The sequence below is a fragment of the Equus quagga genome, chromosome 6 (genome assembly GCF_021613505.1).
Source record: "Equus quagga isolate Etosha38 chromosome 6, UCLA_HA_Equagga_1.0, whole genome shotgun sequence".
Classification (NCBI taxonomy): domain Eukaryota; kingdom Metazoa; phylum Chordata; class Mammalia; order Perissodactyla; family Equidae; genus Equus; species Equus quagga.
Window position 1 is genome coordinate 119,315,395 of NC_060272.1, and position 23,658 is coordinate 119,339,052.

Sequence of the window (23,658 nt, forward strand, 5' to 3'; positions counted from 1 at the left end):
TTATCTTACCTTGCTTTAATAAAATCTCTTGATGATTTACAAATTGTGAAGAATAAAAATTTAAGACTCAAAACAGAAAAACGCCTACTATAAGCTTAACTTACTTTTAGAATGGGTTTTTACATATTTTACTGCAACAAATCTTGCAAAATGATACATCAGATGAATAAACTTAGGACCCCCGGGAGAAAGAAATAGTGAGCCAACAACTTGAGGAAAGCTACTTCCACATTCAGCCTATGGAAAAAAGAGAGAAGACAATCTGAAGACCTTATCAACAGTAAGCTTTATATTTACATCATACTATTTTTGAATCGTAACAGGATTGATCAGGATTATTCCATTTGAACCAAAGCTGAATTTTTGAATCTTTCTAAATTCTTGGTAGACTTGGTCACAAAAAATAAGTACAGGGCCCAGCCCCGTGGTGCAGCAGTTAAGTCCACACGTTCTGCTTCTCGGCAGCCCGGGGTTTGCCGATACAGATCCCGGGTGTGGACATGGCACCACTTGGCACACCATGCTGTGGTAGGCGTCCCACATATCAAGTAGAGGAAGATGGGCATGGATGTTAGCTCAGGGCCAGTCTTCCTCAGCAAAAAGAGGAGCATTGGCAGCAGTTAGCTCAGGGCTAATCTTCCTCAAAACAAAGTACAATATAAAGCCACAATTATTGATACTATTTGGGGACATAAGCTAAAATAATCTATGGTCAAAAAAGTTTTCTTTAAACAAAAACTGTAACACAAATTCCCAGGAACTCGAAAATCTCTCTCTTATCACCCAGCCAGCAAAGCTGGTTTCCTAGAAATATAAAAAATGCCAACCAAAACCATCAAAAAGTATTACTCTAATTAATACTTCCTTGTTTATACTGTTAGGATATAAGCATTAAAAAGATTTCACCTCTAAAAAATTGTGTAATTAAATAAAGCCAGAAAAAAAAAATGAATGCAGTTTTCAACTTCTTAAAGTTTGCATCTTCCAGAAAGAGAATACTTACAGAAATCTTTTTTAACCAATCACAGCAATGTTTCCGGAATTCAGTATCACTTTTTTGGTCAAATGGAGGCCAACAAAGTCTTAAAAACAAAAATAAAAGCATTAGAATTATTTTTTAAAAAAGCAAAATTTAAAAATATCAATCTTATCTCCTATACTAGAAACAATGCTAAAGGAATCAAGGCTAACAGTCATAGATTTCAACTAAAGATAGACACCAATCTGTGAGAAATTGGGTGTGTTTCTTTATAGTAAATATCTACAGGGTTGAGTTCAGTTTAGCACAAATAATCAGTGAATATATATATTAAATGAAGGAATGAATCACTCTTAAAATTACTGAAAATCAGCTAAAGAATACAACACTCTCAATGGATTCACTGGACTAACACATAAAGATGGTATAAATAAATTAGTCTTTTGAGGCTGGAAAAAAAACCCACACAAACAATTACATATGAAAAGCACAGAAAAAGGAATGGCGTAAGAGCTTCTGACGTCTAGAGATAACCCATATCAGAGTCACTGGGTGCTATTGTTTTGTGGATAAGCAAGATGTAAAATTATTAAAAAGAAAAGTTTTGCCTCAGCTTTAGTCAAAAATAATAGACTTTAAAATTTACCTATTGCTTTCCCCTGATAATCAGTTTTGTCTAAATTTTTATTCCAGCATAATGATTTGTTTAGGACTCCGTATTTTTAATATTTCTATAGCATAGCATACATTCTAGATTCATAGAGAAGAATTAACTATGCATAGGAAAAAAGACTAAAAGGCAGAATGCCAACAGTAATATTCTCTGGTTAATAGGTTTAGGAATGATTTTTACTTCCTTCTTTACATTTTTCTGTATTTTCTGAATTGCTTAAAATGAGCTGTATTTTGCTTATAATCAGTAAAAAAAAAATCAGAAAATCTATTTTTAATTGGGCAGAGGAAGCCCTATATCTTAATGATAGAGATATCCAAAAAATGTTTCAAAAATACCAGGTTTCCTGGTCACTTATAACGTTGAAGGCAAAATATGAATAAATTATCAAAAATAAAAACAATGCCCTAAACAATGGACTTACTTGTCACTTTTCTATCTAAGAGGATGATGCTACAATATAAATACCAAAACAAATTTGAACATTTTTTCTGACAGAAGAAAACTAAATCACATGCAAAATAACTCAGAACCAAAGCTAGTAAGTATTCACATTTTTATCTCCTCCTTAAACTATTTAATATTCAATAGTGTATAACAATAAGCTATACTTAATAGGAATGATTTCTGCCTACAGCACTTGACATTTTAATATACACAATCATGCGTCACTTGATGGGGATACGTTTTGACAACTAGGTGATTTCAGCATTGTGCACAAACCTAGATGGTATAGCCTACTACACACCTAGGCTCTATGGTACTAATTTTATGGGACCACCGTCATACATGCAGTCCATTGCTGACCAAAACGTCATTATGTGGTGCATGACTGTATCATTGACAAAAATAAAAAGTAAAAATACACAAAACAAATAACATTGTCTATAAGAAAAGGAGTAAGGCAGGGGTAACTAACAACAACAAAAAATATATATATAAGGCAAATTGAATGTACAGATAAATTGGTGCCAGTTAATTGTCTTGCCTAATAATTAAAACTAGGAAGAATGTTAGTAACTAATTTTATAAAACAAAATCTATCTTACCTATGTAATATACGATTGTAAGGTATGTGATTTTAAGATAACTACAAAAGAAAAATCATGCAGATTTATAAAGGTTAAGCACTAAATCTGCAAGACTCAAAACTGCTTTTTGTGACTTTGATTCAAAATAACATTCAAAAGCCAAAAGTTGAAATTCTGGCTTCTATCAAGGCATAGTCTCTTTCCAAATCTGAGAATGATTTCTCACAAAAAGAAAATGAAATCACTTTTACTCACTTGAAAACTTCTTTGGTGAGAGACTGGTCCAGCGTTTGAAACAAAAAATAAGAAACTATTTGAAAGGCATCACGGTTCAGCTTGTCAAACATGTTCCTAGTAGTTTGAAAAGAAACAGAAGCAGAAAAAAGAAACGAAAATGGTTAATATAACTAAACACCATCAAAAGCTGTATGAGTTGACAAAAATTAATATTTTTCATTCTCTTCAAGAAATCAAGGCAAATTAATTTTTCCATTCATGTAAATTTTTATAACCAATTAACAAAAACATACAGTAAGGTTCTATTTTCTGATGCTGAAAACACAGATCAAATAAAAGAAAACTGGGAGAACTTGCTTTACTGCAATGAAAACATTCTACAAAAAGAAAAGGAAAGCCTAATTAGGTGGAGAGAAAACCATGGCCTATGACATGATGATGATGATGATATCAACCATATTTACTGAATAATAATAAATAGCTAATATTATTAAGCTGACTATTTGCCAGGTATTAATTTAAGCCTTTTACAGGCAGTAACTCATCTAATCTTCACCACAATCATATGAGGTTAAGTACTGTGCTAGCTGCTTTAACATGCATTTTATTTAATCCTAATCAAAGGAGTTTGATTATCGTCATTATACAGATGAGGATATTTAAAATTTAGGTTAATTTGCCCAAAATCACATAACCAGAAAGTGGAAGGGCAGTAATTTAAAATGTGTCATCTGACCCCAGAGTCCAGGGTCTTTACCATTAAATTTTATTCCCAGAACCACCCTCATAATGTAATTCTAGCAAGTCCCTTAGAGTCTTTATTGTCCTGATTTCTCTAACTAATCAAGACAAAGCCTAAAAAATACAATATGTAAAAAAAAAAAAAAAAACTAAATCTTATAAGAAACGTGACACAGCTACAAGGAATCAAGAGTTAACATGATGGGGGCCGGCCCGTGACTGAGTGGTTGAGTTCTGGAGCTCCACTGCAGCGGCCCAGGGTTTTGCTGGTTTGGATCCTGGGTACGGACCTGGCACCGCTCATCAGGCCATACTGAGGCGGCATCCCACATGCCACAACTAGAAGGACCTGCAACTGAGATATACAACTATATACCAGGGGGATTTGGGGAGATAAAGCAGAAAAAAAAAAAAAAAAGAGTTAACATGAGGTGGCATGGCGCCACTTGGCCAGGGTCATCAGCCACTGCTCTCCGCTCCATGTCTGCTCCTCACCCCCTGTCTTTAACTTTTAGAACAGAGATCTGAGATATTCCCACATTTAACACATTTTCAACAATGATCTGAAGGGGTATCTCACTTGGGTGATTCCTTGTTTTCAGACTCCAAAAAGAAAGGTTAGGAGTTAGGCTATTAAAAAGGGGCTGTGAGGCACTGGAATGCACGACAAATAGGTGTGAACCTACAAAGCTACTTTCTCGAGGTGGGGGGGGAGTGGGAAGAGTTAACATTAATGTTCCCATGCTTATCCAAATGTCAAACAACTTTGTCCTTGGAATGTTCTTATTCCTCAAAAGTACAAATGAAGTTCCTACCTCCTTATCATCTCTCCAGTCTGTTACTATTTCACATAGTATCCGGTTCTCTTCTTTGACACAATTTTTAATAAGACGTTTGTTGAAAGTTTATTCACTTGCTAAACTAAAATTCTGTAAGGAAGAAGTTTATGTCTATTCTGTTCACCATGATATACCCAGGTCCAATACCGTGTTCAGTTACCATTTGCTGTATAAACAAATGAATGAATCACCTTTTCTTTCCACTCCCACTGCCACCTTACTGCAACGCCCCAATTCCCCCTCTAATCCAATCTCTGTAATGCAAACAGAATGATGTTTCCAAAATGCAAATCTTCTGGGCAAAATACCTAGGAATGCAACTGCTGGATTATATGTTAGGCATATGTTTAACTTTATAAGAAAAGTGGTAACACACCTACATGCTCATAGAAGCTAGAAACTCACACAACTCCACACCAAAAAGAATGAATTTTAGGGGCTGGCCCCGTGGCTGAGTGGTTAAGTTCCCGTGCTCCACTGCAGATGGCCCAGTGTTTCGTTGGTTCGAATCTTGGGCACGGACATGGCACTGCTCATCAAACCACGCTGAGGCAGCATCCCACATGCCACAACTAGAAGAACCCACAACGAAGAATATACAACTATGTACCGGGGGGCTTTGGGGAGAAAAAGGAAAAAAATAAAATCTTTAAAAAAAAAGAATGAATTTTACCATATATAAATATAAATGAACAAAAAATAAAAATATTTTGGGCCAGCCCCAATGGCCTAGTGGTTAAGTTTGGTGCGCTCTGCTTCAGTGGCCCAGGTTTGGTTCCTGGGTAAGAACCTACACCACTGGTCAGTGGCCACACTGTGGCAGCGGCCCACAAACAAAACAGAGGAAGATTTGCAACAGATGTTAGCTCAAGGTGAATCTTCCTCAAACAAAAGAGGAGGATTGGCAATGGATGTTAGCTCAGGGCGAATCTTCCTCAGCAAAAAAAATTAATAAAATGAAATAAAAATATTTCTTTTAAGTAAATTTGATGCCACATTCACGCTCGAAGCATTCAAAGTGGACATCTGTTTCAAATGGTGGATCCCTCCCAAGAACCCACCAAAATGACTCTAAAGACATCTAAAGGTGGACATGGTCCATCACTGGGCCAGGACTTGACAGATTTTAACTAATTTTCAAAGGCAGAAAGCAGATTACAATTGGATAAACTAGAGAAAACCAAGATTGCTAACACGCTGGAGAGAAGGATGCAGTGGCAATGGGAACCATCCTCAGTGGAGGCCTGGAGAAGCTTTTAAGCTTCTCTGCCAGTACAGAGAAAATGAGACTGTGCTGTGGTCCTCAAACCATGTGAGATAGATGAAGTATTTATTAATAATAATCATAGCCTGATAAATGCTATCCACTGGTAGTCAACTTTCAGAATAGACTTCTAGACAACTTGCTTATCCATGTAAACAGCAGTAACTTCTAAACAAATAATTACCAAACAAAACTTAATCACAGCTCTAAACCTTAACAGTAAACCAGTCATAATACAGCTGAAAAAAGTCAAGAGGGAGAGGAGGGCAGAGGAGGGTAGGGAAGCACAGGTGAGATAATTAATCATCTTATAAATAATAGCTATCTTCTCTCTGAAATCACATAGTGGGGAATCAAGGGATACCTTTGAGACTGATGCATCAAGAAATAGAGGTCTAAGCACATTATTAAAATACTGCCACTAGAAGAACTGAAATCACATAATTTCAAAAGTCAACAAGAGTGAGGAGAACAGGAGATACCCTATGTATCCCAAATTTGTCCTGGCCCATAGGGAGAAAGATAATAGCGACTGTCTCAAGTTGATAAGACATAGATATATAAACAAAATATTTAGATTTATTATCATAACTATAACATTAGTGGCAAAGTAGGGAAGGAGCTTTTACTTTTCATCTTAATAGCCTTCTCCGTTTTTTTGCAAACTGTGGCATACCTTAGTTTGCTAATTCAAAAGGGTAAAAATTATAAACTAACAAGCAACCACCTTGGAAAGCTCTCGAGTCCTAAAGGCGTTTGCACATACCGTTCCTACATCCTTCCACTACCAACTCGCCCCCCACCCCTGCCGCTCGACTTTCCACACCACCCGGCTTCCCGGCTTCACCACTAAAGCAGGATTAAGCTGCCCTCCAGTTTGGCCCGAGTGCTGACTCCACTCTCCTACAAAGCGTTCCCGGCACGGTTCCGCAGTTGATAGTCTCTGCCACCAGGCTGGAAGCCACTGGGAGCAGGGACTTTGTGGCCAGTGGCTGACACACAGTAACTGGTCGACGACTTGGTTCATCAACCCGCGAGGTCCGCGAAAGGGCGGGTCAACCCAGTGAGTCCAAGCGCGGCCTCCCCCGCGCCCCGCCCCGGCCTCCTTACACTCCGAGGTGCGTGTGCGACACGATCTTTCCGCAGGCAATGGTCGCCGGGCCTGGCTCGAAGCCGAGCGCCAGCAGATACCTCCAAAGATGCTCCTTCTCGAAAGAGGTGACCCAGGCCGAGCTCATCTTCGCGGTCGGCAATGTCCCTGCAAAGGAAGAAAGCGCAGGCCCCAACGCCTCCGAGGGCCCTCGGACTCCCTCCCTACGGGCAGTCTGGGGTCGCGGCGGCCCCTCCATTGCCACCGCCTGCTTCTCTCTCGTCCGGAGCCATTTCGCCTCACATGGCCGCAATTCTGAGCGAAATGGAGGCTCTAACAGTAGCACGGCACAGCTGCCTAAGCCAAGCCACCGCAAACCAAGACTCCCGCGCTTCCGGAAGAGCGGGACGCGCCGGCACCACCCGGCTTCTGGAGGAGGCGGGACTTCCACCGCGGACTATATCTCCCGCCATGCAATGCGCCCTTCTCTCAGTCGCTTCCTGTCAGGTCCTGTCGACAAACTACAAGACCCACAGAGCGTTGCGGGACCAGCGAACTTTTTTGCGCTTGCGTAACCGCGAGCTGTAGGTTGCGGCGTCCTTCTGGTTTCGCGGCTTCTGATCCCTGGTCTTCTTGGTTCCTTTTGTTCGCATAGGCGTGTTACGTCAGAAAAAAAACATAGATCGAGGACTGTGGCTCCGTGTAGTAGAAAAAGCACTGTGTTCCATCCTCAGCTGTTTTCACTAGCTGTGTGACCCTGAGCAAGTCACCTACCCTCCGAGCCACCAGTCGATTATTAGTAAAATCTTCTATGCCCTCTAATGCTGAATGTTCCTTTCATCTTCTTGCTCTAACTGAAATCTGGCCCTCCTCTAAACATACAGCGTCCGCCTGCTGCGCTCTCAATTGATTGTTTTCTCTCCCCCACCCCAAATACAACAGGGCCTGGAAATGGGGTGGATGCTCCACTTATTTCTCCTTGCCACCCCTGGCAATTGTTGCCTCACTAAAACCATCAGCTCCTTTGAAATTTATGCTGTCACCCACAAATCTTCCTTGTGGAGGTCATGTGTAAGATCTCCGGGTTGCTGGACCTCGTTCTGAAAATATTTAGCACTTAATTCTCTTTCTCTCATGGGTTAATTTTTGGTGCTTTCAATAACCATGTAGGTGACCTTCCCAATGCCCTGACCTCTCAGTTCTGTGACCTCTTCTCAGCTCCCTAACCCCTTTCTCTCTTTGCCAGATTTATCTGGCAGATCCCAAATTCCTATTAAATTCACTTCTCTGCCTACTCCACACCTGCAGCTTAGTAGCTAAAAGCAATTATGATGCCTGGCGTCTCTCAAAATTCATGACAACTCAAGTGGGCTCTTAGGCCTGCCCTCTCCACCCTACTGTTTTTCCCAAATCTCATTTTCCACACAGTTATATATACCTTCTTCCCTCCCTTAAACTTCTGATACCCCCTTTCCCCTCTTCACTCTCAGTGATGTCCTTTGTTGTTAGTTAATAGATGCTTCCAGAAAAGAACTTCCGTCAACAGTTTACCAACCTGCCCATATCTTTGTCCATATAGTGTTCCCTCTCTCTTGTTAATCTGAGTGAATCAAAGTGTGCTAACCTAAGACCAGTCCTTTCACTTATTCAATGGATCATATTCCTTTTCTCCTACTCAAAGAGTTTACCCCAGCATTTGTTCTGTACTTTCTCCTGCGTCTTCAATTCTTCCCATCAGTGTACAAACATGCTGTAATACCTTCCATCGTTTAAAAAAAAAATCCTTTGACCCCAATGCCTTTTCTTATTACATCAAAATTTCTCCAAAAAGTTACCTATACCCACCTCACTGCTAATGGTAACTTGCCCAAGCCACTTGTATCATTTAGCATTCTTTGGTTAAAAGCAGCAAAACTGACTCTGGTGGAGTTTTATTAGATGGGTCGTGAGTAGCATAAATAAAGAATGGAAAGTCTAGAGAATAAGGTTCACCCAGAAAACCTTCCTTTCCCAAAAGGTAGCCACCATTCTCACTTTTATCATAATCACTTCCTTGTGTTGTCTTGCAGTTTTACCACCCAAGTGTGCTTCCCTGGACACTACAGTTTAGTCTTGCCCTTTTTATATTTGTCTTGTCTTTTTTTTTTTTTTAAAGCCTTTCTTGGGTTTGTTTTTTTAAATAATATATTTTAATATACAGGTTTTTCTCCACCCCGCCTTTTTTCTTACAGTTTATCTGTTGAAGAACTGGGACCTGAGTATTTCCTATTGTCTGGGTTTTACTGATTGCATCCTCATGAAGCAGATCAAAATGTCCCACTGTCCCTGTCCTCTGTAGTTCCTTCAAATTGGCAGCTGGAACCAGAGGCTTGATCAGACTCAGGTGTGATCCGTTTGGCAAGACTGGATGATTATTAGTGTATGCTCTTTCATCAGGCAGTACATCTCTATTTACGCCATTGATGCATTGATGCTAAATGCCTAGATCCATTAATTCACTGGGGATTGCAAAATGTTGATATTCTAATTTATTATTTGTTATGGACTTTATTATTTGTTATGGACCTCACCCCAAATTCATATGTTGAAACCCTAATCCTCAGTGTAATAGTATTAGAAGGTGAGGTCTTTGAGAGGTAATTAGAGTTACTCGAGGGCCTAAGGGCGGAGCCCTAATGAATGGTATTAGTCACAAGAAACTAAATATACATGTAAATATACAAAGAGAAGTGGACTCTGCAACCTGGAAAGGGGCCCTCACCAAAACCCAACAGTACTGGCACCCTGATCTCAAACTTCCAGCCTCCAGAACTGCGAGAAGTAAACATTTGTTGTTTGTTTTATTTTTAAAGATTGGCACCTGAGCTAACAACTGTTGCCAATCTTTTTTTTTTCTGCTTTTTCTCCCCAAATCCCCCCAATACATAGTTGTACATTTTAGTTGTGTCTCCTTCTAGTTGTGGTATGTGAGACGCTGCCTCAGTGTGGTCTGATGAGCAGTGCCATGTCCTTGCCCAGGATTCAAACCTGCGAAACCCTGGGCCGCCAAAGCGGAGCGCATGAACTTAACCATTCGGCCATGGGGCCAGCTCCTAAACGTTTGTTGTTTAAACCATTCAGTCTAAGGTAATTTGTTACAACAGTCCAAACTGACTAAGATACCATTTCTTTTTCTTTTGATAGTGGCAATACTTTTAAGAGACAAGATTTCCCTCATTTACTATTTGTTTACCTAGCGGTAATTGATGTGGGCTCGGTGAGTCGAGGAGTCGAAAGAAAGATTTCTTGGACTCTCAAGGTCTGGCAGTAATGCTCTTTTACTCAGAGAATAGCATGGAGTAGCATGGGGGCAGGACCCATGGGCAGTGAAGAGCTGCAGGCATGGGGACAGGACCCATGGGCAGTGAAGAGCTGCAGGCATGGGGACAGGACCCATGGGCAGAAAGAGCTGCAGTGTGTTGAGAGTTAGAGCAAATTTATAAGGCAAAAGTATGTGAATTATTTCTTTACAAGACAAAGGAAAGATCATGAAAAAATCATTAAAATGGTATCAGTGCAGGTGGAGTCTGGTTATTGGGTGGTCCTGTAACTTTAGATAAGAATCAGATCGGATTAAATCAGGACGTGCTATGCTTCCCGAGGATGATATAGATCAGCATGTAGGGCAGGACGCCTTGGGCTTCTCTCCCTGGGGCAGCCTTGATCCTCATCATAAATGATATAAGGAAGGATACATTATTGGTTCTGTCCCTTTATTTACCAGTTTTCAAGATAATGAATTAGTTTGCTATCATCTCCTAAACTTGACCAATTAGGTTGTTTATATATAAAATAATATATTTGGATATTTGATGGGGTTCAATCTATTGAAATTATTATTCTTATTGAAGTTCAAATTGTCCCACCTTTGGTCAATGGGAACCTCTTCAAATTTGCTCCCTTGCTATCTGGAATAGCAATAAGTTCAAGACTCATTTTGTACATTTCCTGCCTCAGACCTGGAATCAGCCATTTTCCCAAGAAGCCCTGTTTCTTTTAATGGGAGAGGTATTTCAAAACTACAGTCTGGCCTTTAGGGGTGCTCATCGCCACCAGGTTGCCCATTGTTTCTACAATTTACCTCACTAATACTTATTTGATGCTGCTCTGTGCCAAGCATTGCTCTAAGCTTTCCACAATTGTTAATTTATTTATTCTCCACAACAAACCTACTATTATCTCCATTTTACTGACAAGGAAATTGAGGCATAGAGAAATTAAGTAACTTGTTTTAAGTCCCACAGATAGTAAGTGGCAGAGCCACAATTAGAACCGGAGTCTGAGCCATTACCCCTCATAATATGCTTCTTCCCAGTTGACCTGTTTTCAGTCATATGCCCACCACTAGGCTAGGGGAAAGTGAACAAACCTTGACCAGCAGACCCACTGAGAGCCCCCTCCAAGACACAAGGGTACTATTACCAGAAGCAGCAGGAATGAATCCTGGGAGGAGGAAAATAATAATAATAATAAATATATATATATTCACTGCAGTGGTAAAAAGAAATCACTCTGATTCAAGATTTTACAGCACAGTTTTTATTAAAGGTATTTCAATGATTAAACTTTGAAGAACTGTATAAAATGATATATGATACAGAGCTAGGATCTCTTATAAAAGTTTAGATCAATCAGAGATCCATTACAATTAAGACCAAATAGCCAAAAAATAGATTAATCCCCAATAGTTTAATCCCCAAAGCCATAGGAATAAACACATGAGTAAATATGAAGTTCAATGGGATACAAATTGTGCATTCAGTCGAAAGGAGTATTTTCTTGTTAGTTATTCAACGTTTTGCCCTGAGAGGACTCAGGGCGATTAGCATGTGAATGGTCTGATCCATCCTCCTCTGCCAAAGCGATAACATCTGGAATTTCATCAGTCTCAGATGCCAAGTCTATGGAAGTGAAATCAAATACCTGTAAAAGAAGAATCCTGGATATTAAAACAAACACTAATGGCGTGAGCTGTCAGGTCCAGAAGAACTCATGAAGACATTCATTACTTCACGTCGATGAACCTTCCTTTGTCCATAGCTATGCTTTTTGACAAGATGTTTGTAGTTTTATTTTGCTAGGAAAGATTCACCCTGAGCTAACGTCTGTTGCCAGTCTTCCTCTCTCTCTCTTTTTTTCCCCTCCCCAAAGCCTCAACGTGGCCTGACGAGCGGTGCCATGTCCTCCCCCAGGATCCGAACCCTGGGCCGCCGCAGCGGAGCGGGCGAACTTAACCACTCGGCCACGGAGCCGGTCCGAAAGCTTTTTTTAAAGTACAAAATATAAAGCATTTCTGGTTATTCATCTGTTAATCTATTTTTCTCTTAAAAACAATAATACTGGGGCCAGCCCGGTGGTGCAGTGGTTAAGTTTGCACATTCCGTTTCTTGGCGGCCCGGGGTTCGCTGGTTTGGATCCCGGGTGCAGACATGGCACCGCTTGGCAAAAGCCATGCTTGCTGTGGCAGGCGTCCCACATATAAAGTAGAGGAGGATAGGCATGGATGTTAGCTCAGGGCCAGTCTTCCTCAGCAAAATGAGGAGGATTGGCAGTAGTTAGCTCAGGGCTAATCTTCCTCAAACAAACAAACAGACAAACAATAATACTCTACTTTTCCATAAGTCTGACTTCCAATAACATAAACCCTTGGGGAAATGTCTAGAAACTGAGGAAGCAAAAGGTCATTTAATAGTTGAATAGCCATCATGAAGTCCTAGTTCTTCTCTGCATAAGAAAGGCTTTTAGGGATAAGAAGTTCTATGAACTCTTACACACAATTTTGATAAACTAAGTAATGTCTCTTAGTCAACAGCAGATTAAAAGTAGGGAATTAGTGAGGTATAAGAAATTACTAAAGGCTGGAATCTTGATGGCAGAGAAAAAAAATTAGCTGATTACCCGACAGAGGCAAAACCACCACCACCAACAACAAAAGAAATCCACCAAAAAAACAGACAGAAGGGGAGGCAGAATGAGGAGTTATTGTTTAATGGGTACAGTGTTTATGCTTGGGATGATGATAAAGTTCTGGAAACCAATAGTGGTGATGCTTGCACAATATTGTGAATGTAATTAATGCCAGTGAATTGTACACTTAAGAATGGCTAAAATGGTAAATTTGATGCTATGTATATTTTACCACAATTTTTAAATACAGGAAAAAAAAAGACAAGAAGGGAGAATCTTGTTTTGTTCACTGGACCCCTACCTGGCTCTTTGTGGCCCTTATTGCACTTCTCCCTAAGGACCCAGCTGCTCAGAAGACTGTCTGGTCTGAGGTGCAGACTTCCACCATTTGTTCCTGAGGCTTTCAGTTAGGGGAGATCAAACTGCATTCTAGCTATTTCTGAATATTCACTTTGCAAAGATTGTAATCAACCTGACATCCACAAAAGCCAGCCATGCTCATACAAATTAATTCAGCGCATCAGCCAGGCAAGCCAACCAACTATTGCAATCTTAGCCTTCTTAGGTTAAAAGGTATACTTTGCTTGGCAGTCTCTTCTGTTTAATTAAATGTACATTTTAACATCCAATATCACTTTGTTTTTAATAAATGGAAAATATAACAAGAAGCTACACCACAAGAAGGCATAGGCAGAGGGATTTTCTGGGCCCCAAACAGGAAGCAAGCTGCAGTTTTCTCCTGTCAGAGGACTGGTGTGCTAGAACAGAAAAAATACATGTGCTCTGACCTCAGGCAGGCACATCAGATATTGGCTAAATCCCTACCCTGCCACCTACCCCTTTGTAACATGTTTCTTCATCTCTCAAGTGGGGAAAATACCTAATTGATTGGGTTGCAGGTGAAGAATAAAGGTAGTAGGAGCCAAGCTTTTGAAAGGTGCTCAATAGATTGTAGCTTTTATTCTCATTAGTTCCTTAAATACCACCACACACGCACAAAACTGCCAAAGTCACCTGCAGGCCAAGTAACTGTTGGCCTAAAGCAGAGTTCTTTGCAGAATTTTGGAGATCTCACGCTCAGAGATTTAGGAGAAAAGTTCCACCACCACCAAAAAAGTCCTACCTCTAGCAGTCCCAGAGATGATTTAGGAGAGCTGTAAGAATAATTCACCTTCCATACATCCAGAATGATCCAGAGGGTCTCATTTCCCCTAAGTTCTTGGCTATCACGAAAGCCCACTTGAGGACTATGCAGGGAACAGGGGCAAACAGGGCAGTTAAGAGGTAGCCACAGTCTATCAAGTTTCCATGGTGAATTTAATTTGAAATGCAGTGGTTGTGCCTGACCATCTTCATGGGGTTTTTAGAAATGTGGCAGAGGAGAAATCATTTCACAGATTTATAAAATAAATCCCTTTTTCATTGACATGAACAAATATAGTTTGGACCATGGAAGGAGTGTAAGGAGCCTCTTGCTGCGAATGCCCATCTGGGATGGAGGCCAAACTCAGAATCAGATGCTTACTATGAAGTTAATGAGACAGCCATAGTCCCTCCCTGAAAGGACAGGAAACCAGCAATACACTCTTTTCAAGAACACCAAGTGACTATGCTAGGATTCCCAGCACTCTGTGTACTTTCTGCAGGTTGTTTCCCATACAACCACAGGGGGCATGTTTCATATCATAGGCTTCATTGATTTGCATATTTATCATGGCAACTTTCCCAAAGAAGATGGCACTACACATGTTGAGGATAAGGTGATATTTTCTTTTCTTTTTTTTTTTGCAGGGAGGTTCTGCACAATGTTTATTGACTGGTGTCTCAGGGATTTGACAGTGTAGGGGCACTAGCTGGCATGCCCCTTTAAGACCATGTGTCCTTGAGGCTCCTTGTCTGAACTTCGTTCCAGCACTCACTATGATAACAGTCCTGGGCTTGGCCAACCCAGCTGCTTTCTGGTGGGAGAGTTAGCACAAAACCCTCATTGTCTGAGGGAACATGTGGGCTCTCTGGGGGGGTGGTCTCTGGTCCTTGGAATGCAAGTTGTACAGGCACAATCCCCCTTAGCAAGCCCACAGCCTTTGTTCCTCTGCCTACTTAAGCCAGCTTCTCTCAGGGGGTAGTAGCAAGTGCACATTTCCTGTCCAGCCGGCTGCCACTGGACCTTCCCTGTAAGTAACTCCCCAATAAACCCATATGTCTCATTCACTGTCTCTAGGTCTTTCCTTTGGTCTCTTGGCAACGTATCCCACACTGCTCACCCAGATGGGCATATGGCAGAACACTTGGCAGCAAGCCAGCCAGGAGACCAAAGAAAACCACTTGAACGCTGAGACTATGGGTGATGGGAAGGGGAAATCCACGAGGGTAATCCTGGGTTGGCTGGTGTCCTCCCTGTGAGGGCCGGTCACCACCATCCTTGATGGGTGGAGCCCACTGCATGAGAACGGGGATGCCCCGAAAATGCCAAAGGGCCTAGGGGAAAGTCCTGGGCATGCGAGAAGCCTAGGCCATTGCTACAGCTGTGGGGTAGCCCCTTTCCACCATAGGAAGGCTTGCAATGAAGGCAGGGGAAGTCCTGGGCATGATGAATGATGAGAGAAAGAAATCAGAAGCCCAGGCGGTAGCCGCTGCTGAGCAGCAGAAGCCAAAATGGAAGCTAAGGTGAAGGTGAGGCAGCTACAAGAGAAATTAAAATTAGAAAGAGAAGCATAGCTGGTTCAAGTTGAAACTACCAAGTCTGTTCCTGGGAGCCTGTTGAGAGGATAGAGGACTGACCAGCCCCGACCCGCGGGGGTAGATCCCACAGACCTGCCTCCGCCTGTCTGCCATATGCATTCCACCACGAGGGATTACACTGCCACACAACTGGTGGGAGTGGGGAACAAGTGAACTAAATAGATGTAAAAGGGATGAAAATCAGGGCGGGGGATTCTTCTTAACAATAATTACGTGTTATTGCGTATGTACTTTAAACAACCTGAGTTGATGGCTAACTGCGTCAATGTCACATGAAGTTTTTGTGAGTAATCTAAACATAACTGTTGGGAACAAATGATTTAAATAAAAATGGGTAAGAGTTTTCGGGTATAATAATTATGTTTTATGGTATAAATGCTTAAAAAACAGCTTCCAGAATCTTTTTGGTAACTTGAAACTTTAGAGTTGTGCTAAATTAAGTGATAAAAATTAAGTATCTAGGTCATTTTCCAAACAAGATAAAATATTAAAAATTAATTACTAAGCATAGACTTGTCTGCCTCTGGTTTCTTATCTCAAATTCACTAAAAGATGCTTGATTTTATTGATAAACGTGTTTTGTACATGCTGAGGAATTTTCTACGAGAAAGCACATATTTCTAGAAAGTCGCTACACAAAAAAAGCAAAATGTATGTTTTCAGTAAAAAAGGTATAAAATTAGAGATATTTTTATTTTGTTAAAAAGATAAATTTGTCCTAAAGTTCTAAAAAAACTCAAAAAGACATAGAACAAATTCTGAATGTAAAACGTTAAGTAACAAAGGGTTTATGGTTTATGGAAGCAAAGCCCTAAAGAGTTTTGTATATGGTCAAGTTGGCTGAGATTAAAATAAGTAAATTTCAAAGTCAAAAGTAAGGCAGTCACAAGAATAGCCGCTGGCTCCAGTGTGTGCACAGGAACAAGGGCAGGTTAGGAGCGCAACCGGCCGGCAGGGGGCAGAAAGTGCCTGCAGTGGGAGGGAGAACGGGTGAATGCATGGTCCAGCCAGCTGGCACCAGTGCAAGTGGCTGGTGGCCGGGACTCCCCACCCCTCTGGCAGCGGCACGACTGAGGCTGAGCAAAGGGTAGAGAGAGCGACTGCCATAGCCTGGGGAGCAGCAAGCATCTCTCCAGAACAAAGTGATCAACAACCAAAGGCTGTTCTGGTTGGCTTTAACAGCACCCCCAGTGACAGCCTAGGACACCCTAGCCCCACCCCCCACTAGGGGGCCAAAGGACCTTGACTCACTCCTGCAATACCTTATAGGCGGCTTGGGTATCAGGCGACCAGAGGCTACATGTGAAAATAACAATGTATTGGTCTACAGGAGGAGAAGAGTAGAAATGAGCAAAATGACTTCCATCACTTCTCACTCCACCCTGCGGCAATGCTTCTATAACACTGCCGGGTGGACAAAACCCCCTGAGGTTGCCTTGTTTCATTATATTGATGGTGTCGTGTTAACCTCTGAGTCTTTTTCAGACCTTCGAGAAACTTCCTGCTCCCTTGTCGCCCACCTATACCAATGAGGATGGGTAGGAAACAACAACAAAGTACAAGAGTCTGGCTTATCTGTCAAATACTTGGGTGTTATCTGGTCGAGTAAGACAAAAGTGGTTCCTGCTACTGTTATAGATAAGATAGGCTGTCTGTCCTCTTTACAAGTTGGTGGAAAAGGGTATTATCTGGGACTAGGGGACCACCAAGCAGGAGGCCTTCACCCAAGCCAAAATAACAGTGAAACATATCCAGTCCTTGAGTGTTTTAACGCAAGGACGACTGTGTGTATTAGACGTTTCCAGTTACCCAGAGAGGTTTGGATGGGGTCTCTGGCAGAGGCAAGGCAATAAGTGAGTGCCCTTTGGCTTCCAGTCCCAACTGTGGAAAGGGGCTCACCCTGTGGATGACACAATGGGCACAACAAAAGTGGACTATTAATTGTTACCCATTGTTAGGGGCAGAACTCTAGGATGGTTTCTGACAGGGGCTCCGGGGAATGCTGATAAGTGTACCATGCGTCTGCACATCGGGTGACAAAGCCACCAGGGAACGAACAAACAAACGAGTTAGCTCAGATTCGTCTCCTGGAAGAAGTGCCAGCCAAAAGAGTGACAAAGTGGCGACACAAAAAGACTGGACACAAAGCACAAAGGACCCTATGGGCTATTGCCAAGGCCTGGGGCCTCCACTTGTGCTATGCTAATATGCTGCAGGTCTGTCAGGTGTGCTCTCCTTTTCCTTGCAGAGACCCTGGGCCATTCTCCTGGACATAGGCCACATTGCCAGAAGCAACCAGCCCGCTCAGCACTGGCAAGTGGACTACATCAGCCCCTTGCCTCTTTCTGATGGCAGCCGGTATGCTCTCACTTGTGTGGACATGTCTACAGGACTGCTGCAGGCATACTGCAGCAAGAGGGCCACACAGAAGACCACCATAACAAGGCCTGAGACACCTCTGTGCTGTATATGGTGTTCCCATGGACATTAATAGTGACCTGGGTACACATTGTACTGGCCACCAGGTACAGACGTGGGCCGATTAGATGGACATACATTGGGTTTTTCACTTGCCATACAACCCCATGGCCGTGGGGCTGATGGAACAAATAAACAGCTTGCCCAAACAACTAAAGAGAGAAGACAGGACCCTAGCCCACTGAACGAGATGCCTGGCAAGTGCAATATGTCTACTAAATAAACATGAGATGCACTCAATCCAGTATATGTCAGATGTTGACACAAGAACCTGATATGACATTACATCTATAAACAAGGGCCAAGCAAAGAGAAAAACTACAACCACAGATGGACATTCAAAAACAAGTTGCTTTTGCCTCTACTACCAAACTCCCTACTGGGACCCACATGGTCACTTGGCCCTGGGACTGGCAGGTGGGGGGGCCTGCTGGTGTGGTCTCTTTACCCCCTGGAGGACAGGCTTAGAGCAAAATATCACAGTGTCACCTCCAGTTCCCCAAGACACTTTCATCCTTTCCCTCTGGTGTGTCTTGTTGGATGGTCATGAACTCCCTGTTTTAGTTCTCTCTAAACATCTTACTTTTCGTCCTTAGGACAACGCCTGCCAACCTTTTCGCTGCCTGGGTACACACCATTACTGGCATACAAAATTGCTCCAACTGCTAGGTATGCAGCGAGCTGCCTTTCTCTTCTCTCTCTTCTCGTGGCGTTACCATGGCGTCTCCAAGCTGCCAACGCCTCTGACTGGAGAGCCCTGTGAGAGTGGATGAGTGTCGCCCACTTTCCCATTTCTACTCCCCTTCACCTGGTGACATGTTTTCTTTGGTGTCCTTGCCTTTTCACTACTTCTTTTATTTTCATGTTGTGCTCTCTATTGCTGTTGTCGTCTCAAGTTACAGTGCTCATCTCTGGGTACGGCTGGAGGAAAACCACGAAAGACTGGTGTGATGAGATTGTAAGGGCCATTCGGACACATGGGGGGTAGAGTGCAAACGGACAAATGGGGGCTGGAGTGTAGGGGCACTGGCCGGCATGCCCCTTTAAGACCATGTGTCCTTCAGGGTCCTTGTCTGGGCTTCGTGCCAGCACTCACAATAACAGTCCTGAGCTTGGCCAACCCAGCTGCTTTCTCATGGGAGAGTTAACACAAAGACCCTTTCGGTTTGAGGGAACACACAGGTCCTGCAGGGGGGGCCCTGGACCTTGGAATGCAGGTCAGACAGGGACGATCCCCCTTGGCAAGCACACAGCCTTCGTTCCTCTGCCTACTTAAGCTAGCTTCTCTCAGGGGGTGGTAGCGCGTGCACGTTGCTGTCCAGCGGGCCGCCACTGGACCTTCCCTGTAGGTAACTCCCAATAAACCCTTATGCTTCATTGGCTGTCTCTGGGTCTTTCCTTTGGTCTCTCGGCAGCCTATCTTGCACTGCTCAGCCAGATGGGCGTGTGGCAGAATAGGTAGTAATAATATCCCTATATATGGTGGAGAAAAGAAAATGCGACTTTTTCCTTAAAAACAAAAAAAATTAAAATTAAAATACCTAGCATCGTAGATAAAGTAGGTTATCATATTCTCTTATTTTGGAGCCCCCGACCTTCTGCTTCCAAAGGCACTTAATAGTGCTAGTGCCCAGCTGGCCGGTTCCATGCCCACCCCACACGTGACGCAGGACGTCTGTATCAGGACATCTGCGTCAGCAGGTTTCCATGGCCGCTCCCTGCAGTCGTCGGGGGAACCGTTCCCGAAGTCCCTCATCTTAGGGCGTCCACGAGACCCCTAAGACCCAGATTGCTAAGCGCTCATGAGATAAAGACGGAGGACTCGGGGCTGCGAGAGCGCGAAGGCAGCAAGGAGGCCGGGAGAGCGTCCGGGGCCGCGAGCCCCCTGCGGCGCCGCGATGGTTGTGCCCAGGTTGGACGAAGGGTTCATTCATCAAATGCCGCTATAAAAGCAGCAGCGGCGGCGGCACCGATCCGCCGACCGCGTCTGCCGCGGGCGGCCCAGGAGCGGAGACCCAGCCGGGGGCGGTGCCCGCGCTCCCACACGGCTCGGCGCCGCCTCTCCGACTGTCCCCGGCCCGCGGGCCCTTGGCCTGGCTGGCACTAACCGCGACCATGCTGATCCCCCGCTTCAATGCCGACCACTAGGCGCCCTTGTCTGGCTGCAGCAGCGCCCCCCGGGCCGGGGACAGTCTCACCTCCAGCAAGGGCTCCCCCGTCAACGCGCAGGTAAGGCTGGCTTCGCGGGGCTCGGCGTCACGGGGAGGAGACACTGGGACGGGGCGCTCAGGAAGACGAGTCGGGGATCCCCGGCCGGAGCAACCCTGTCTCGGGAGCCCCGGACGTGTGCGGCGCGCACGCACGCTTGTCACAGTAGGCATTGGTTCTCCTTTCCCGCGGCAGGCTCCTTCGGCGCTGCCCCCGGCCCGCGCTCTCTGCCCGGTCTCTCACATTAGTTGGGGCAAACATGTGCCAAGCAAGGACTCACTAACTAGAACCTGGCTTCTCGGGGGAGGTGGCAACAAACGGCAATCCCCCCTCGCCTCGCAGCCTGGACCCGGGAAGAGGAGCCGGGAGGAGGGTAAAGCAGACCAAGGTGCTGTTTTCCAGTTGGCATAAAGGCAGGCTAGTGGTGGCGGGGGCCCTGGAGAGGTGAGGCTGCTCCAGAAATAAAAACACCATCGGTGGGAATTTAACTTGCTGGTAAAGGTGAGTGTGCAAGCAGTGCTGATAAACGTGACGTAGAATCAGGAAAACTGACTTATTTTGCACTAGAGAATAAGTATTGAAGAACTAAGGAAGTGAAAAGAAAAACAAATTTTTGTTTGCATAAAAGTAATTCTAAGCTATAGGGCGTGCAAGAGGTAATGATTAGCTGGAACAGCAAATCCGCAAGACTAACCTTGCTGAGGGTTTGATTTTAACAGAAACCTCTCACCATCCATAATAGGTTGCATATGCAGCTTGATTATACGCTTGCAGGTTAGGCCAGGAGCATCTCGGTTTTGCTTTACTCTCTCTTTAGCCTTTAACTGAGCAGTTTGGTACAGCTAAGTGGGCTAGTGCACATCCTTGCCCTGCAGTAGGACCACTTTCTTGTCCCGTAAATGCTTGAACAAGAGTCTGTGGAAGTGGTTAGAACTCTCAGCCCAGGGAGCAGGTTGGCACTGATCACAACAAAGTTAAAGTGATTCTTGGTATCCATCGCACAACATTCAAGGAGTCAGTGTTAACTCCTGTGTCTTTGATTCATTTGAGCAGGTACCTCAAGAGTAGGTCTTCATAAAATAAAACACTTTATGGAGCCCACATCCAGGGTCTCGTTTGGAGAGAAGGGGCTATAGGTAGCCCCTAGCCCTACTTTTGTTCCAGGTTAGAATCATTGTTTCCTATGCTTCTCAAAGTGTGGTCAGATTCTACCTGCAGTTGAATCACTAGAGATGATGCTTTTTTTTTCAAATAGGGATGCTTTTAAAAAATGCAGGGGCCAGCCCCGTGGCCGAGTGGTTAGGTTCGCGCTCTGCTTTGGCAGCCCAGGGTTTCGCTGGTCCGGATCCTGGGCGCAGACATGGCACCGCTCGTCAGGCCATGCTGAGGCAGAGTCCTACATGCCACAGCTAAAAGGACCCACAACTAAAATATATAACTATTTAGCGGGGGGATTTGGGGAGAAAAAGCAGAAAAAAAAAAAAAGATTGGCAACACTTGTTAGCTCGGGTGTTAATCTTAAAAAAAAAAAAAAGTACAGATGCCTGGTACTACCTCCACATTTACCAGATTCCCTGGAGGTGGAACCCAGGAATCTGCATTTTATTAGTCTCCCCAGTTGATAATCCTTGGCAGTGACAGAGAGGGCAGGGGAAGGCTCCCTGACAGAGCACGTGGTTTCATCCATGCTGGGAGCTCCCTAGGAGGAGCTGCCTCATTTTATATGAGGGAGTCAGTCTCCTAGATACGTTAGCTAACTCCTTAGCTGGGTTTTCCTGGGCTCTCCCCTGGGTAGAAAAGACAGTGAAAAAAGAAAAGTGCTTGATTCACTCTCTTCAACATCTCTTATTACCGCTAAGTTACCATTTAAATGGTTGGCTAGAATCAAAGACAGATAACACCAAGTGTTGGTGAGGATGTGGAGAAATCGGAACCTCACACCCTGCTGGTGGGAACATAAGATGGTGCAGCCTCTTTGGAAAACAGTCTGGTAGTTTCTCAATTAAATAGTGTGACCATATGACCCACTAGCAATTCCACTCCTAGCTATATACCCAAGAGAAATGGAAATGTAATTTAAATTCTAACCATTTCTTCATCACTGATTTTTACACAAAAGTACCATTTAATCTACTCATTACTTTTTAAAAATGTCAGGTAACAACCCTATCCACTACTTTCCTCACTTTCTTAAGTTCTAGAAGACAGACCTTTTTTCCTCCTCACAGGAAATATCACCTAAGTTAGCGTTCTGTTTTGCTTTGGTCAATAAAACTTAAAACCCAAATTGTTCCCGTGCCAGTCCTATACTGCCTTATGCTGAAGTGTCATATTTTGTAGGTTAATTTTGTAATAAAGGTAGGGAATTTAAAAATTAGCCTGGGGCCATTAAGGATGAGGGAAGAATAGTGTTCTATACCAGGTTATTACTTGAATATTTGTCTACAACTTTCCCCTAAGACCATAAGTCTCTAAGGGCAGTTTCTGGTCTTTTTTTTTTTTTGGTGAGGAAGATTGGCCCTGAACTGACATCTGTAGCCAATCCTCCTCTATTTTGTATGTGACATGCTGCCACAGCATGGCTTGATGAGCGGTGTGTAGGTCTGGGCCAGGGATCTGAACCTGCAAACTCAGGGCTACTGAAGCAGAGCACATGAACTTAACCACTACACCACCGGGCCAGCTCCCAGTTTCTGGACCTTACATTCTCAGCAGAGCAGAGTTCATGCCTTATACTATTAGGAACTCAGATATTGAATTGAGTCATTTTTTAATAAAGCTACATATATATAATAATGTAGCTACCAACCTATCCACATTTTCTCTACCTGATGAATACATCCACTAGATTTTTTCAGTGTTAGCCCAAAATATACATATTATGATATGGTTCTAACAGCTTTTATATGGCTCTCTCGAATAGCACTTTCATAAAATCAGTACCAAGCTAAAGAACCTAGAAGGTCTATTCTACATCAAGACTAGGCTCCCCCATGAGATTTAAAGCCTTTCATTATGTTAGAACCCATTTCTCTCTAACCTGCAGGCCCAGTTTAAGCAAATTAAGCTGGAGCAAGAATCCTGGGAAACTCTGTCGCACTTCCTCCAAACACTTTCCCTTCCCACTGCCTTCCTAGCAATTCACTGAGTCCTCTTACTGACAGTCTTAACAACTAAACATGCATATGTTACTCAGCAATCTCACCAGTCAAACTCAACAGGCTGCCCGCCTTTCACCACCTCACCACCAGCTGAGGGTGTGATTTTCCTATTCAGGCTTTTCTACCTGATCACCCCACTCTGCACCAGCTAGATGGTGAGCAAGAAGGCTCTACCTCACCAGCCCTAAAAATATGACCTGGGCCTATCCTAGTGAGGGTCCAGTTGACCCCATTTCTTTCAGGAATCAGTAACTTCTAAAACATAGGAG

At 43.4% G+C, this 23,658-nt stretch overlaps 2 protein-coding genes across 14 annotated transcripts in view; both read right to left on the reverse strand.

The window, feature by feature from the left end:
• The window catches only part of HAUS6 (HAUS augmin like complex subunit 6), a 40,022-nt gene extending 32,743 nt beyond the window's left edge, over positions 1 to 7,279 (reverse strand). For 2 of the 5 annotated variants that reach the window (XR_006889091.1, XM_046664625.1), the window contains exons 1-4: positions 6,875 to 7,279; positions 2,939 to 3,034; positions 1,004 to 1,082; positions 105 to 237 (exon numbers count right to left, since the gene is read on the reverse strand). Coding sequence is in view for 4 of the 5 variants with exons in the window: in XM_046664625.1 (XP_046520581.1) it covers positions 105 to 237; positions 1,004 to 1,082; positions 2,939 to 3,034; positions 6,875 to 7,113 (547 nt within the window). In the remaining variant the exon portion in view is untranslated. The other 3 variants (XM_046664627.1, XM_046664628.1, XM_046664626.1) reach the window with 3 other exon arrangements.
• Positions 7,280 to 11,432: 4,153 nt separating this feature from the next.
• Positions 11,433 to 23,658, reverse strand: part of PLIN2 (perilipin 2) — a 97,806-nt gene continuing 85,580 nt past the window's right edge. For 6 of the 9 annotated variants that reach the window (XM_046663855.1, XM_046663856.1, XM_046663854.1 and 3 more), the window contains one exon: positions 11,435 to 11,816. In XM_046663855.1, the coding sequence (XP_046519811.1) occupies positions 11,676 to 11,816 (141 nt within the window). In that variant the 3' untranslated portion in view covers positions 11,435 to 11,675. Of the gene's footprint in view, positions 11,817 to 23,658 lie in introns of all 9 variants that reach the window. The other 3 variants (XM_046663851.1, XM_046663850.1, XM_046663858.1) reach the window with 2 other exon arrangements.